The following is a 17,733-nucleotide window of genomic DNA, read 5'->3' as shown; positions in this document are numbered from 1 at the left end:
CCTAAAAAGGTGTTTCTCTATTTGTCTTTTTAATTCATTAAATTCAATCAATTATTTCTTAATTTACTTTTTTGAATTTAATAAATTAAATCAAATCAATTATACTAATTATTTGTATCAACGAATTGATTTGATTAATTCTTAAAAATATTTTTATTTGATTTTTTATTTATTTAAATATATTAATTATAACTAATCAATTATTTAATTTTATTAGGATAAATATCAAATTCTATTTCTAATATCAAAATACAAAATTTTATTCCTTCTATTTTTATTTCATTATTATAAAAAACTATATATACTAAAAAATGATCTCATTTTTTGTATTAATTACTCTTTCATTAGGTAGTTTTTACAACAATATTTTTTTTCCTATGAGACGTTGTGGCAAGAAGGCAACTATCGACTTATCGTGGATACAAGTCACCACACCCCCAACTCTCACTGGAGCTATATATAATATGTTAACCATGAAGCATTTATAGACCATGGTTGACAAGTTCTCAAGTTGGAGTTTATGAAAAGTCTTCTCCTGACGATTTTAACATAGACTATAAACACTGAAAACGTGTGGGAATTCAATGGTCAAATGTTCGAAATGTCATGAATATGAGATTAGTCTATAGAGGGTAAGAAAAATCACTTCTGAAATATTAATGCGAATTATATAAGACTGTTGTTGTCACAATCTTTGTTTTATAACTATTTTTTGGTCTCCAAAATTGTTGCAACTATGAAAGATTTGAATATTTGAGTCATGGATGTGGTTTCAGCATGGTATTGAAAATTGGACCGGATTATCCGGTCGAATCGGTCCAACAATAAATCGGCATGAAAACGGTCCAGTCCACTGCTAATAACCATCCATTTTGAACTGTTTAAAATTGCTGAACCGGTCGAAAAATGGCCAGTCGGACCAAACTGGTAACCGACTGGTTGGACCGGACCGGTAACCGACCAGTTCTTGATAAACGGCGCGGTTTTGATTTTTTTTTTTTAAAAAAATCACCAACGTTCAGCACTTCTTCCTCACTCACTCACCCACCCACCCCTCCCCCCCCCCCCCCCAAACACACCCCCCATTCGTGAATCACTATCCCTCTGAAACCTCAAGCAAAGTTCAAAATCACCAAACCTAAACCCTAGGTTCTCCCTGCAACGGTTCTGCCGCAGTGTCGCCGCCGTCCGTTCTGTCGGCTTCTCCGCGGCTTCCTCCTTCCCGCTGTCCCGAGCCCAGGCCCTCTCTTGTAGCTCGGCGTCCTCCTTCTCCCTGTCCCGTCATCCCTGGCTTCTCTGTTCGAGGCTTGGAGCACCTCAACGCCGTGTCGCCGGTCGCCGTCCGTGTCTCCGTCGAAGGTTAGTGGCACTGCTTTCACTTCTTCTAGTTCTAGCCATTCAAATCCATTTTATATATGGGATCTTTGTTTCTAAATATCTGTAATTGGAACACCACATAAAACAAAATCCAAACACCTGATTAAAACAATAAACGATTTAGAAAACTGAAATTTAGAAACTTAGAAAAAAATACTCACAGTTTGCTGCATGAAGTAACCCTTAGTTAGTAGCTGGGTCAGGGGTCGCAGTAAGACCAGGGTTGTTAGCTGGTAACTCCTTCGGCTCCGAAGCCATTGAGAACAGACGAAACCCACTGAATTTCTGCAACAAAAGAAAAGGGAAAATTGGGGTTAGGGCTTAGAGCTTAGGGCATTGAAGGATTGGATGAAAAAGATGAAACTTTTGGAACCTTTGGTTTGTGGATATGTGAGAGTTGGAAAGGGATTGAATTGGGAGGGAGAAAAAATTGGGGTTTGGCGATGAATCGGTACATAAAATTGGTACCAAATTTGTCAGTAACAACTCTTTTGGGGAGTTCTACTATTTGAAGTTGAAATTAAGTTTTTTGTGGCCATCCACTTCTCATGCTGTTAAATTATATAATTGCTCATCATATTCCAGTAAGATTTTGTGGCCACTGGATGTACTAAAACATTTACAGTGATACTACTACCATGCCTTCTCTGTTCGACTTCACTAGCTAGTAGCTACCTTTTCATGTTATTATTACTCAACATTTGTAAATAATTGTAATGCAAACAGGGCTTCATTGAACTGTAAATTATATTTAATTGATTGTTTTGAGGGCTAAAGGGTTAAAGTTCTTACTACTTTGTTGATGTATGTAGTTAGTTATAATAATTTTGATAGCTTTATATTATGTAACTCTGTCAACTAACTTTTAGTTTATGTGAAAACCGCTCTCGCGTTTGGTTTATTCATCATTTCTTGGAATATACGTTCAGAATTTCTTGGTTTTACTTGCTTTGAATCTGATGTGGAATTACTGTATTGAGAGGATTAAAGTTTTGTTTTCTAATACCAACCAAAAGAGTAGTAGCGTCATGGTTTTTCGATCTTAAGGATTTTATGAAAATATTGTGTTTGACCGTAGTAGGAATAATAATTATTCAAAACCATTCAAAGTTTTGAGTTTGTATTTTGACAAGATCATATGGATTTGGTTGATGATATTTTATGTAGTGTTTTAAATTTGGAAGATATTTTATGATTTATATTAGATTATAATTATATTTTAGGATGTTTATTTATAATTTATTTATTATTTTATTCTAAAATAGTTTTTCGGTTGAACCAATGAACCAGTGAACCAGTGATTAGAACAGTTTGATGACCGGTCCAATTCTCATATCCTACTTACTAGAGTAGTAGAAAAAAGAAGAAAGAGGAGCGGTAGGGGTAAGGGGCGGTTGGATACAAAGCTAATTTGAAAATCATTTGAGCAGAGCAGTAGAAGATGTCAATGTCAATGTCAATGTCGTCTCCGGAGGTGTTACTGAAGAATCGTTTCATGAGCTTCTTGATCTGGCAATCCATACCCTCAACCCTCATCTTCCTCCTATTCAAACCCATCCTCTCTTCTTCTTTCTGGCCACTCTTCACTTCCTCCCTCTCCTTCCTCACCTTCCACTTCTCCCTCCTCCTTTTCTCTTCCACTCTCTCCCTCATCGCCTCCCCCCACCCCCGCCGCCCCGCCTCTCCTCTTCAACTCGCCGCCCGTCTCCTCCGCTTCCTCTTCATCCCCTCCGACTCCGCCACACCCGACTCCGCCCACTTTCGCGCCCGTGCCAAGGTTTCCTTATCATTCGTGCTCTTCGCGGCCGCCTCTGCAGCTTCTGGTCTGGTGGCGGCAGTGTCCCTATGCGGGCTTCGAGCCATTGGTGAGGGCTTTTGGGTGATTGGAAGGGTAGGGTTGAGGGGTTTCTTCGTTGGTTTACTTTTTGGTTTGCATTACGTTTTGAAGCATCGATGGGTTTTGGAGTTTCCCATCATTCAGGTCACTTTCTCTATCTCTATCTCCCTCACTTAAAGCTTCTTAATGCGTTTCTGTCTATAACTGCTTTTGATTGTGCAGCGGCCACCTTACTTCAGCTTCAAAATGGGAGTTCCTTCGGCTGGTAGGCGCGCTCTCAAGCTTTCCATTGTGGCTTCCGTCTTCTCAGCTATTTTATTAGAGCTTCTCCCACATCCATTTAAGTACAGCATTTCACTACAGAGATACTTCACTGAGCAGATCGTCTTTTCTATTGCCACTTTTGCTATCTTCTTCTGTTGGGAATTGACTCATCACTTGCACCGGGTTGGTTTCTGCAACATGCTTCTTATGTATATGTTAACTGTTTCAAGTTACTTATAAATATTAGTAATTCATTTGGTTTTAGTCATTTAGATGTGTAACTTCGTTTCGTTAATGAACCCAATATTATTGTATTTGCACATTTGTCTCAACTCAGATATGATATTTAGGATCTCTCTTCTATATTAGAATTGGGTTCTGATCTACGCAGCATATTTTAGCATTATATCTGAGATGTTTTATTGACTCAAACAGTTGCACACATTCATGTAAGTCGTGTCTTCTCACTGTGTAATGCAGGAATTGCAGAAAATTATAAGATGCACAGTGACTCATGACTAAATATATGTGATATATTAATAAAGAAATAACTCTGAAAGCAGCCATGCATTACTCTGTCCTCTAAAAAACTTGTAATTAGCTCTGTATATATGTATCCTTGAACTAGTGACTAGTTATAGAAATCTGGGTCTTTTTTATTGAGGAAGACGTTATTGCTTACTGTTGAAGTTTCTGTTGATTGGTATGTAGGTTTTACATACAAAGAGATCCATATTTGCACCTCCAAAAGGTTCAGCAGCAGCAGAAACAAATCCAACTGAACATCTCCTTTTAGCTTTGGAGGAGAGTGATCCAACATCTCTTCTACGCTATCTTGCGTATTTTGATCTCTGTATGGTATGCGAGAAAAATGTTGACACTTGGAGGCGTGCAGCATTTTTTGAAGAAACTGGTGAGACTTACAAAAGAGTAATCGCTGTGTGCTTGAAGCCACTGGAGCAACTTGCCACAATATTAAGTGAAGGCATGGGAAATTCTGTTGACAAACCTGCACAGCTATCGAATCAGTTATCATCTCCAACTGATCCACGACTTGATTCAAAGTGCTTAGAACAATTGCAGCTTCTCCAGGTATGGGCATATCTAACTATATTTATATTGTTTACTTGTAGCTAACTAACTTTGTCTTTTTGGTACAACTAGAAAGATTTGCTAGTTCATTTAACTTTGTTCTTTGTTTAACTAGAAAGTTTTGGCAGTTCTTGTGATTTCACTGAATTTTTAAACTTAAGTAACAAAAACCTTAAAAGTCAGGAATCTTGGATTCTATATGCCTGGCGCATTCACAATGTTACAGTGTTTGTTGGCCCTCTTTACTTTATCTTCAGTTTTTATCTAGTATGGTTGAAAGTTGAAACTTATTTAAAAGTTGTGGAGCCAACATACACAGTTTTGGAAAGAGGTGTAAAGAGACATCTGCCACTTTAGAATTGCATAGAAATAGGATTTCGAGGATTTGTGACTTGACTCCACAAAAGTCTGATCATTACTAGCGACCTACCTGCCATTCTGCCAAAATTGATAAGGATATTGCAAGTGGTTAAAGGTGGATAGCATGAGTGCACAACCATTTCATGTTTTTGGTTTTGGGTGTGTAAATGTGCACAAATGACCATTGTCATCAGTTGCCATTCCTAGTAATCACTAATCATGGCCACTGGTAACAAAGTTCACTTAACTCAGCATTGTGAATTTGCACGTGACATATTAAGACCTTGTGTTACTTATATGCAGCTTTACACGTGGTGTTCAAGGTCTGTTGCCTCACTGACTGCCTGTTCACGCAAAGAAGATAAGTTTGGGGTTGCTCAGCTCTCTGGGAGTAATGCTGCCGTAATTTCAACGTTGATATCCTGTCTTCTAGCTGTTGAAAATTTCATGGGAAAGAAAACAAACCTGCAGTCCCCGCACCAGCTATTGGGACCTGCCGGTATCAGATGGGCAACAATGAACGGTGGAAGGGTGGATGTTTCATCTGGTAAAAGAAGAAGTGGCCCAGTAAACTCAAAAGCTTATGTTATTGCTGATGTTCTAAGGACTTCAATATACGAAATAGTATCAGCATTCCATGATGAGATGTTAGCTGGTGCTAAAGCAAGCCTCCTTGAGAAGGACTGGATCACCAATGGGAAACCAGCTTTTGGTACCCGTGAGATGCTTATACAAAAGCTACGTCTTTTCCTTGATTATAGAGCTACATAGCTTGATTGTAGTGTTGGGATTTGGATGCCACTTTGCTGGGTTGATCAAATATACTCATAGGTTGTTGTTAAGTGGAGATGAAATAGGACGAAGAGAATTCAATTTTGCTGTCAGAAATTTCAGAGAGGATATTAATGTGTAACGAATTTTTTTGAATATGCTTGATTTGGCAGGTAAAATCACATAAAAGCATGTGTTTATGCGTTTTTTTTTTTCGAAGTTCTTTTAGGCTTTGCTAACAGGGGGCCCTTGCTAGTTGCTACCCTGTGGCCCTGTCTTGGACTTTGGTACATTGCCTCCAAAAATGGATAAGTTCCTAAAATAGAAAAAAAAATGATGCTGTCGACAAATAGATCTTGGCTCAAGAAAAGATATTTTTTTGACTGGATCTTGGCTCAATATTTTGACCACTTGTGTCAGGTAATATTGTATCGTATCATTTTAAATCGTACTTATGGAGAGATTTTAGTTTAACTAGTAGGGTTCAATACGCAACTTAAGAGTTTCCTTCATGTTTTTGCGGATTATCTCAATGGTAGCTTATCATATCATTTTTGAACCCTAATTTAGCAGTCATCCATCTTCAAACAAAGCACCTCTCTCAACAGATTATTATTGCTGACACACCGCTTTGTCGTTACTAAATGGTAGAAGTATCACTAATTGATTCTTGTCTAGTAATATACTCCTCCAACATAAATTCATTTGATAAAATAGAAGGTATTTTTTAGGACCTAAGAATATTTCTCTTTGGTCTAGAAGTTAATCATTTTCATTCGTTATAATAACTTGACTGCAAGTTGTTAGATCCTATTAACAAATCTGAACATCACATGTCCCCATCACGGAAATGGCCTAAGATCTCTTGACCTTGATCCCACCAACGGCTAGGATTGGCTCTCCCGCATTCAAAAATCACATCATACCCAAATCCAAATGCCACACATAAATTCCCCACTTGTTAGATATAAAACCCAACCAAAAAGCCATTTACAAACTTGTTTCTGTCGGCAACTTCACTCATTGCTTCAATTCAGATATGTTGTTGTTTTGCCGGGAAAGTTAAGAATTTAAAAAATGGTGAGAAAGAAAGTGAATATGCATGGTGATGGTGTTAGGAGTAGTAATGAAGAGACAGAGTGGTAGGTGAGGCCCGGGGGAATGTTGGTGTAGAAAAGGAGCGATGATGCTCCACACCGAAGTTGAGGGTCGTTCAAATTATCTGGTAGCCATCCATGACTTCCGTCCTTTCTTGTTAGTCGAGCAACAATTGTGACAACAAAAGAACTCAGGTAATTTCCCAGTGAATTTGTCAGAAGCGCCAACGCGCTGCAGAAACTTCGCATGCTATCCGGCGCTTCCTCATAGAAGAACTCATGCCGTCCTATAAAGTTGAACACCTCTGCAGTTTGCGGCTCCCTTCGATAGCAGATTTCTTGTCTGCTGTCTTATACAGGAGACTGCTATCCTCAGGGACAGCCAACTCCTGCTTTCGGGCAGATGCTACCAAAGCGATGTTCTTCCATGGTGAAAAACCTAGATTTGAAGTAAAAGCAGTGTAAAAGAATGAAAAAGTTTAGATCACAATGCACCTAAAACTGATATTCTGATCCTTGTTTTTTAAGTTTCTTTGAGGGCATAATATTTGTTTCTCTTCCACATCTTTCACCTTTTCCTAACCATGTACAATGACATAGGAGAATTCGCACTCAATGCAAAGAGTCAAAGAGAACCTAGAAATCACCTAATATCATCCTATACACATTACAAATTTACTTGTGCAAAATACTGTGCAGTGCACATGCCTTGACTGCACTCACAATTCTTATGCAAGGATATATCTTTGATAGATAAAATCTATTTATGAAACTTGAATTATTCAACACACTGAAAATTACTATCTTCTATTCACCAATTTTGCCCCAGATCTCTGTTCAACAATCATCATGCTTTCTACTAGCAACGAAGATGATAACATGTATTTTTGTATAATTTATAGCATATTGAAATCAGAATATAGCGAGAATAACATGCCAACAATTCTAATCTTCCATGAAAGCCAGCGAAGTACTACTAGTACTAGAGAAGAAGAAACTTATCATAAGGATGAACTCGTTTAATAATGTCTGTGAAGAGAAGAAAGTTTTAAAATGGATATATGACTAGAAGAAGAAAGCTGTTTCATCCTATTACCCAGAAATAAATAGCGGAAAAAACACCAATTGTCCAATATCTTAAAACATACATGATATGGTGATTATCAATTGCCACCAAATTAAATAGCACATGACAGCCACACTAACCTGAACTAAAAGGATTTTGTATGATCTTGAGCAGTGCAGTATAGAAATCAATGAATTGAAAGGTAGAACCAGAAAGTGTGGCTTGCAAAGAACTAACAGTCAATACTAATTGACCATTAAATAATTGAGCTTTTCCAATGACAATATCAGAACACAATCTTAAAGGTCCTCTTGCTGCAGTTCTACCTCCTGGTAAAGCACCCCAATGGCAATGTACTCAGAACCCACACTTTTCTTACTCCAGCATCGTATAGTTTTATTAGTTGAACAATGAATTTTTGACTAAAGAAACATAGTCAAAAGGATGGAAAGGTGCTAAAAACCAAACTCTTCTCAACAATCTGCACAAGCTTATATGTGATAATTCGGCAAGTTAATTTGATCTCAGAATAAGGCATCTTTTTTTTGAAAGTGCATTACAAGATCTCAATTTATATCATAATTGGAAGATTAATTACCTCCAAATTAAGATATACCATGAGATTGAAGCAAATGAAATGAAAGAAAAGGCACAAGTATATAAAACTCTTTACTCATCCACCGTTTTCAGATCAACAATAGTAAGAAGAAAATTACAATTACAAATACAAAATATCTTTAGAAAAAAAAGAAGGGAATGGGATCGCTTGGTTGATTGTTTATAAAACGGTTTGGGATTTCTTAGCTCCCAAGACAAGGAATTCATGTGTTGAAGAAATGAACGGTGGTTAATGGTGGTTGGAGTAGGTGAATCAGCTGATCCGACGGCAGAGAGTGATTCCATCACCAACCGGGAGCATGCAGATCTCAATTCTGGGGTCCACAGCCAAGGCCTTGTTAAGCTCCAACACAAAATCTCTGTAGTACCTAACGTACTTCCTCATGGGTGTATCGGCAGGTGCGACCACAGACCCATTCCATAGGGTGTTGTCGTAGCCGATCACACCACCTACCTTCACCAAATCGATGAGCCTCTTATGGTAGTTCAGGTAGTTGTCCTTGTCTGCGTCCACGAAAATGAAGTCGTAGCTTCCATGGTTCTTCTCCTACATTTTCACGTTACATACACATTCACTCCTTTAATTAGAAATGTGCTAGAAATAAAAATATGTCTTTCATCGTAATTGTTAATAGTATTTATTTTAAGTGGTTTTATGAGTGTGTTATAATTTCCACACTGAAAGGGGCTAAATTTGGGTCATATAATAGAGTTGAGTCAAGAAAACATTTTCCTAAGCAATTAATCCACCAAAGGAAAAACTTGCATCTTTTTTTTTTTCCCCCTTTTGGGACTAGAGAAACTTACATCTTTAACCAATTCGTCGAGAACAGGGAGAGCTGGTCCTTCTTTGAAGGTAATTTTGTGGTCAACACCGGCTTTTTTAATTACTGGCAGACCCAATTCGTAGTTCTCCTTGTTAATATCCATGGCCAAGATCTGTTACAATTAATATAATTAAAAATTGTATTTCATAAAAATTACCTTAAAAGTATTTGTTAAAATTTTTAATATATTTAATTCATTGTAAAATAAAAATTTAACTTTGATCTACTGGCAAACATTTATATCCAATGATATATTGACATGTTAATAAATATTTTTTTATTTCTAAATAACCAAAAATAAATATGATAAGTTTGGGAAAAATTTATATTATCCCGTATATTAAAATTAAATTCATTAAAATAGACAAAAAACTGAGCATAGTTTTTATAGTACCAACCAAAAATTGAGCATATTTGATGACTTTGATCCAATCTCAAAAACATACAAAAAATTTTACTATTATTAAATACTAAATATAATTAACTAACAAGTGGCTTAGACACTTGTTAAAGATACTGCTAATAATAATAATTTTTTATGTTTATAATAAAAATATAATTAAAGAAACTTATTTTTTTAATAAATTGTTTTTTTTCAATAAATTGTTTCCTTTCTAGTTTCTACTTCTTTAAAGGTTTGTTAACCAAACCCGTACCAAATACCCAATTTGACTATAGGCGTATAAAGTATGACCGCCCATTACTACGAGTTATGACAAATTTTGAACAGGTGAAAGCAATTTGGATTCTGTCAAAAAGTTTCCTTAAAACATTGATTATGAAAGAGAATGGAATTTAAAGCTTTATTAATTTTTCTCATGTAATTAATGCATTCAAGAATTAATTTAAGGTAATTGCTATGGTATCTAAAAGTGTTTGCCTAACTTACTAAAAAGAGTTAAAAATTAATATTTAATTTTAAAAGTATAAAAATAAATACTTATTAAATATTCAAAAGTTACTACAACAAACAAGTTAGGTCAAAGTTAAGCACCAAGTTATAGTCACCATAGAATTCACTTTAATTAAATTGATTGTATGTATCTTTAATTAACAAATATCAAATCCAAATCCAAAAAATTCTTATCCTGCATAGAAAAAAAAAAAAAAAAATTCTTGGTCTTGGTACCTTTCCATCTTTAGGAAGAGCAAGGGCAGTGGCAAGAAGCGAGTAACCGGTGTAGACACCGATTTCCATGGTATTCTTGGCATTGATGAGCTTAAGGAGCATGTTCAAAAATTGTCCTTCATCTGCAGAGGTTGTCATGATGTTCCTGTTTTTGTTTGAATTTTGATCAATCAACTAATCAGTAATCATTTCATTTGCCTGCCCAGAATTCTAACAAAAGATACTAATTATGGAGAACAAAATAAAAATGGATCATAATACATACCATGGGTGCTTTGCTGTCAATTCTCTCAATTCTTTCATGGCTTCATGTTCTCTTGGGTACACGCTGGTTTCCAGAATGTACTGTACATTCATCATAATAACACACAATTTATTTTGAAATCAAAGAACCCAAAAGAATATAATATGTATTTAATTTATACAAGTGTAAAAGAATTGCGTGCCGAAAGGCGAGTATTTTGGTTACCTGGTATAGAGCATCACTCTGGAGAAGGCTCTTGTGACCAACTTCTTGGTGCCTTCCAGCTTCAGAAGTTTGGTTCTGCTCTCCGTTGCTGGCCATTGTTTCTATGTAATTCTTTTGTTTTTTTTGTTTTTTTTCTTTCTTTCTTCTTGATCTTCTTCTGTGCTCCCTCTATGATTGTGTTGTGAGTCCTGTGGAAAAGGATGAACGAGGGATGGTATATACAAAGAAGAGGAAAGGCAAATGAAATTTGAGAAAATGCGGTTGGTGAGAGGAAAATGATGTTTGATTGAACCGGATGGCGAACCCGGTTTGGGGTTGGTGAAGTTTGTGGGGTTGGTGAAGTTTGTGAATTATAATTTATAATTCCTTTTCCTAAATAGATATATGTGCAATATAATGAGCACGTTTCAGGCTTCCACTTTCATGATGTAGAGCCCCGCTTAGTTAGTCCTATATTTTCTTTTTGTTGGTAAGTGATTTACTGCATCTTTACTTATTTATTTATTATTGAGAAAAAGTTAGAGGCCAGCCATTTTTATTTATATTTGTCAATAATTTTAGTTAATACTACTACTTAATACACACATTTTAATAGTTTATTTGGATTTTTTTTAATATCAACTTATAAAAATATACAATTAATTTAGATTGATTTAGTAATAAGTTTATTTGTCTTCTAAAGTAAATATATGTAGTAATTTAGTGATCAACAATAAATTTTTAAATAAAATTTAGATTCACAAAAATTAATCTTTAATCTTTTAAATTGAGAAATGCTATAAAAAAACTTATAACAGTATACTAATAGTTAAGTGCTGAGAAAAAAAATAAATTATGTTGATTTTGTAGCATTCTTGTTTATTATTTTAGTTTAGATATTAAAATTGAAAATGGACCGTGACATCATTTTCATGGGAATTATGACATTTCAATCAAGCTAAGTGGCATGCTTCAGTATTTAAAGTCATAAAAACAATGAAGAAACTCTGCCGCATAGAAAGGTAGTGGTGCTAATTACCACACCCTAATATTTCTAAACAGGTTTAAGCCTTATTTCAACGAGATTGATTGTTGATTTCAAATTTTACAATATTTTTTAAAAAAATTAATTTTTATTAGAATTGTTACTAGTTAAAAAATATAAATAAATTTAAAGATATTAACATAAAAAATAAATGTGTTAAATTATAAAGACAAAAATAATGATAAATTTTACTTATATCAAATAATTACAAAAAAAAAAAAATATCGTATCCACAATTATAGTCACTCAATAAATATAAAACAAGACAAATAAAAAATCATAATTCTCTCCATTTGCATAATTATGACTAAAACAATCGCCTATTCTCTTTTCTTAATATGAATTTGGGTAAGTGCTTAACGTTTCCATATTTACACCTTTAATATCTCGCTCCTAATAATACATTGGTCTTTTCAGCTCACTCGAGTTGTATAATATTTTGTGCCGCGTCATTCCTGAAGATGGTACGAAAAGAGGGGTGTGAGAAACAAAGTTTCTCAATAGTTTATCTATATGGTGTTATCGTATTCATCCCCAACCACTCCGAGCTTTAAAATAAAAACAATGATGATACAATGTTGTTTAATTATTATTTTCAAAAGTTTTTGTTAATCGAAGTGGTGTGACTTTTAGATGCTTCTTATTTACTTATGTTATGACACATGTGAGTCATGACTAAATGCTTATAACGTTAAATCATACATAATGTAAATACATGGACCTTGATTTGGTTTCTCTTGACATTCTCCTAACTTTTCTTTATATGAAAAGAAAATATTTTTTTACTGAGCAAAAAACTCTTATACAAGGCATGAAATAGACTTTAACTTTTCTTAATCATTTTTTTAACATTACTTTGATTTTAAAAGGTATTGAACTTAAACCGGTATAAAAAGGTAGGAGTCTCCTTCCTTTATCAAAGATTTTTATCCCAAAAGTTTGGCGATTACCTTCTCCTACCGAAAGATCATCTCGATCAATCACCTTTTCTTATCGAAGGATCATTCCCTCAGTTCTTTAATGTACATAAGATGGTTATTATAATGCTTAATGTGTATGAAATAAAGAGACATTATATCATGACATGCAATACTAACATCTATATTAAAAAATATTTAAGATATGACATATAAAAAAAGTAGTATAAAACTCCTACCTCGAGTGAAGTTTGTAGAAATCCTATATATATTTCAGCGCAAATAGATACGATTCGTTAGCGAAGGGAGACTTGTTTCATGATTAGACTTTGTGTATGTTTTGATGTAGGTATAAATCTTTGATTGGATAAAAAGAAAATTTCTATATTCTGTAGTTTGCATAATTTAGAGAGGATATTTTTTCGAACAATATATGAGTGAAATTTGTGAATAGTTTGATGAAGACTTTAGAGTGAGAGTAAGGAAGTGAGAAGAAATAATGACTTTTCTCATAATGAAGTAGAGAAAGTATATGAATGACAATGTATAGAGATAATAGAAGATAGGTTACCTAGAATGTTTTTTATAAAAATAAGGAGGGGGGAGGGGAATAGAATGAGAAAGAAAGGACTCAAATAGCTCTTAGGTATGTACAAATTGTGTTAGGAGAATCTAACTCGCATTTAGGTGAAATCTCCAATCTGAATCGTCACTTTGTATGCCCTATAAAGTTTTCTATATTTGAAATTTGGAAATAGTTATTAGATACAAATTTATAGAGAATTGAGTTAGTTTTAAACGAACCTAAAACAAAGTCAATCGAATAACCACAACTTAAGATATTCAAAAAATATTGTTAGTATATCATGGTGGTTGGTTAGAACACAATTTTCTACTATAAATTGTAACAAATTTATCTACCTAATTTAATTTGAATTTGATTTGTACTAGACTTAAAACATAAAGCTAATTTTCTTATCTTTTCATATAATTAAAGATCATTTAAATCTAATAAATATAGAATTAATTATGATTATATCTTAAAAGGTTATTTATTGTCGGTTAAAAAATTATTAAAATTAGTGTTTTTATATTTTTAAATTTTAAATTAAATATGTTAATTTTTTAAATGTATTATTTTTTAATATTTTATTATAAAATTAAAATTTAAATTATTATAAATTTAATTAATTAAATAATACACATAATTAAAAAACTTAGATATTATATTAATAGCTCATTCAGATTCACATTCTTGAAAGAATGAAAGTTGATGTTTCCGATCAAATTTAACAGTTTATTAATTTTCATGAAATTACAATGATGCGATTATACTAAAAGAATTAACATATAGTATAATAATATATAATTCATCTCAAACTTTTCAAACAAATGTCGAACAATATTGCCACATTAGTTTATTGGAAAAAAAGATAGGTTCAGCTATACTCAATTCTTTTAGAAAAGCTACATTATGATTTATGACTAATTTATTTGGATAAATTATCAAAAATATATTCAAATAATTTTATTATTGCTAAAAATATATTCAAATTTTTCTATCAACAAAAATATTTTTAAATAATTTAAGAACGTGACAAAAATATGAAATATTAAATATATATTTCTCAAAAAAATAATTTAAAAATTGAATTTTGATACGATTTTTTACAAACATATTTTAAAAAAATATAAGATATTATTATTCTTTAAATTTAGTGATTTTTTGCTAAGTATATATTTTTTATTTTTTTAAAAGTATTATTAATTATTGACAAAAAAGTCACAAAAAATATATATTTAGCAAAAAGTTACCAAATTTTAAAGATAAAAAATTTTATTTTTTTAATCATACTTGCAAAAAATCGTATCAAAATTTAATCTCTATATTAGATAATTTTTTTGTATTTTTAAATTATTTAATAACATTTTTATCAATAATAAAATTCAAATATATTTTTATTAACAATAAAATTATTCAGATATAATTTTGGTGGTTTATCTAACTTATTTTTGCAGCTTTCTTTTATTTTGCAAATTTTGTAAACTTTGGTGCTTATATTTGTTTATCCTAGTTAGTAGAACCAGTGCAAGCCTAGGGGAAGCGAGGCATTACCTGCTGGTATAGTGTCCAATACTTCCAGCTTTAAAACGCGACCTCTATGGGATATTCCTGCCGTAAAAAAGAAGCATCATCAGCGGAGACAAGTTGTAAGTTTTAGTCAGTCGTGAATAACTGAGTGAATATGATAATATAAAATTTTTACAGTATATTAAAATTAAATTCTTTAATAAATGTGTTCATATACGAGGCCAAGTTACTTAGGCAAGTGTCCAGAATTAAAATTGAAAAAGTTCTGACAGGTAGCACATTCTTCCTCCAGGAACAGCAACATAAGCGTATCCTGGTCCCTGTTATGTGAATTAATTGGTTAAAAAGATTCCATAAAACTAGTTTCAAATCACAGTTAACATTTTAAACCGGAGACTGAAAAACATTTAAGGATACATCTGCTGATTTTAGTGAACAAAATGAGGCATGAAACATTTAAATAGTTTCAGCTACCAGATGAATAACTAACTTATCTCCTATCAGAATTATATAAGAAGGAAGAAAGAATATGGGGGTTATAATCTTGCATCTTACCCAACAGCAAAAAATGAAGATTATAACAAAAGGTAAAAACGAATCGCACCCAAACAGTGGACTTGGACGGCGTGACAACATCAGCTACCTCATCGGCGACGACAACATCTTCCTCTAATCCTTGCTTTGCGAGCTGGTGACCCGAGGCAAAACATTGGTCGGTGGAGAAGAGAGAACATTCGAGGTTAGCGGTGGTGAGGTAGCGACGGAGATGGTGAGAGGAGGTTAGGGCTTCGAGGAGGCAGTGGAGGGAGCATTGGATAGACAATTTGTGACCGCAAGTGAGCGGAGGGAGTCACCGCCAAAGAGAGTCACCGCCAGAGCGGAGGGTTAGGGGTGCCGGAAGAGAGATTGTCGACGGAGTCATTGCGAGCGCAGCAACGTTCTTCGCGGAGTGGTGAGGGTCACGGTGAGCGTGAGGGTGTCCTGCTTAGGGTGAGGGTGAGGCACAATGAAGAGAGGGTTAGGGTGAGCCACAATGAAGAGAGGGCTTAGGGTTAGCTGAATGACTTAGGGTGAGGCACAATGTTTGAAGGAGTTTTGTGAAAGAAGGAAAAAATGAAGTTTGAGAGACATTTCGAAGGCCACGCGCGAGTTCTTTGAAAACTTTTTTTTGGAAAACCTTTTGGCCACACTTTTGAAGCGTGCCAAAAGACTTGTAGAAAACAGCTACACTTTAAAAACGCCGTTGTAATAAAACTCTGTCGCCACGCTTTAAAAGCGTGCCGGTTTCTCTCTATGGCTACGCTTTTTAAGCGTGGCAAAAAAAGGTTGGCCAAATTTTGAATCAATTGCCACCCCCATAAAAGCGTGGCCATTGACCTCTTTCGCCACGCTTTTGAAGCGTAACAAAAAAAAACGTGGCCAAATTTCCATTCAATCGCCACCCTCGTAAAGGCGTGGCTATTGACCACTTTTGGCTACGCTTTTAAAGCATAGCAAAAAAAAGCGTAGCCATAGGCCTTTTTTCTTGTAGTGTGTTCACTCTAACGAAGGACCAGAGACAAAATGTTTGTAACTGGATTAAAGGATTAAGGTGTTCGCTCTAACGAAGGACCAGAGACAAAATGTTTGTAACTGGATGAAAGGATTAAGGTTTCTTGATGGTTACGCCTCTAACTTGAGTAGGTGTGCAAATGTCTCACAGGATAGGCTTGCTGGGTTGAAGGGTCATGATTGTCACGTCTTCATAAAGTCTTTGCTTTCTGTTGCATTTAGAGACTTCCAACCAACATCTGAAAATCCCTCACAGAAATAAGTGAGTTCTTTAGGGAGTTATGTGCTGCGAAACTAAGCCTTAATGATCTCACGGTCATGGATAAGAACATTCGCATCATACTTTGTAAGCTAGAGAGGATATTGCCTCCATCCTTTTTTGACATTATGAAACACTTAGCAATCTACCTACCATACGAAGCAATACTATGCGGGCCGGTCCAATTTAGGTGAATGTACCCATTTGAGAGGATGATTGGTTCATTCAATCGCATCATGAAGAACAGAGCACAGATTAAGGGCTGTATCTGTGAAGCATTTCTAGCTAAGAAAACATCCGTATTTTGTTCGTTCTATTTTCAGCCTCATGTTGAGTCACGTAGAACAAGGTTTGCAAAGAACGATGAGAAGGGAGAATCCTCGTCAAGTGGAACAACATACCCAATCTTTGCTTCAAAAGGAGCTGCAATAGGTGTGGGTAGTGACTACCGGTTAGAGCAAAAGAAAATCGATGCTGTACATCTGCATGTGTTTCTTAACTGTGATCAAATTTCACCCTACCTCATGTTATCTTTTTAAGTCTTCGTAAATATTGCAATCAGTAAAATACTAACTTCTTAATCTAATCAAAATTTCTTTATCCTATTCTACCATATAAGTTATTCCAAGAGGCAAATCCTGATACCTCATTGAACAATTTTTCACATTGTTTCAGAGAATATGTCAACGTGCATCTAACTGACACAACAGATTCATAACTAGTTGCACTTAGTTAGGGACCAATGAATAAGGGCACTAGCTACCTGATATACAACGTTAATGGATATCAGTTCCATTGTTTACAATGGTCGATTGGAAAGAAAATAGATAACACCGGAGTTTGGGTTCCTGGAGATTCAGGTGGTTGTCATTCTGATTGGTTTGGTTTGTTGCACAACATAATTCAATTAGAGTATTTCTGTCACACTACGTACAAGGTGTGCTTGTTTAAATGTGAATGATATATGATCCATGTTCGTGACA

General features: G+C 34.5%; 2 protein-coding genes across 4 annotated transcripts; one reads left to right on the top strand and one right to left on the bottom strand.

Annotated features, from left to right (window-relative positions):
- Nucleotides 1-1,042: 1,042 nt before the first annotated feature.
- Nucleotides 1,043-5,914, top strand: LOC112784678 (uncharacterized). The gene is made up of 5 exons (XM_025827970.3): nt 1,043-1,359; nt 2,668-3,358; nt 3,437-3,661; nt 4,190-4,570; nt 5,234-5,914. The coding sequence occupies exons 2-5, from the start codon at nt 2,819-2,821 to the stop codon at nt 5,699-5,701; spliced, it is 1,614 nt and encodes a 537-aa protein (XP_025683755.1). The 5' UTR covers nt 1,043-1,359; nt 2,668-2,818; the 3' UTR covers nt 5,702-5,914.
- Nucleotides 5,915-8,381: 2,467 nt separating this feature from the next.
- On the bottom strand, nt 8,382-16,069 carry LOC112784679 (caffeoyl-CoA O-methyltransferase). 3 transcript variants are annotated; one of them, XM_072230365.1, is made up of 8 exons: nt 15,545-16,069; nt 15,171-15,260; nt 14,965-15,021; nt 10,908-11,095; nt 10,704-10,783; nt 10,439-10,583; nt 9,290-9,421; nt 8,382-9,029 (listed from the first exon to the last, which is right to left on the bottom strand). In XM_072230365.1, exons 4-8 carry the CDS (start codon nt 11,001-11,003, stop codon nt 8,736-8,738), a joined length of 747 nt encoding a protein of 248 aa, XP_072086466.1. In that variant the 5' UTR covers nt 11,004-11,095; nt 14,965-15,021; nt 15,171-15,260; nt 15,545-16,069; the 3' UTR covers nt 8,382-8,735. The 3 variants fall into 3 exon arrangements, with proteins under 3 accessions (XP_072086466.1, XP_072086467.1, XP_025683756.1); XM_072230366.1 differs by having other exon boundaries at nt 15,496-16,043; XM_025827971.3 differs by lacking the exon at nt 15,171-15,260 and having other exon boundaries at nt 15,545-16,067.
- Nucleotides 16,070-17,733: the final 1,664 nt, after the last annotated feature.

The sequence above is a fragment of the Arachis hypogaea genome, chromosome 20 (assembly GCF_003086295.3).
Source record: "Arachis hypogaea cultivar Tifrunner chromosome 20, arahy.Tifrunner.gnm2.J5K5, whole genome shotgun sequence".
Taxonomy (NCBI): domain Eukaryota; kingdom Viridiplantae; phylum Streptophyta; class Magnoliopsida; order Fabales; family Fabaceae; genus Arachis; species Arachis hypogaea.
The sequence above is the reverse complement of the archived record's forward strand: the minus strand, read 5'-3'. Positions and strand labels throughout refer to the sequence as shown.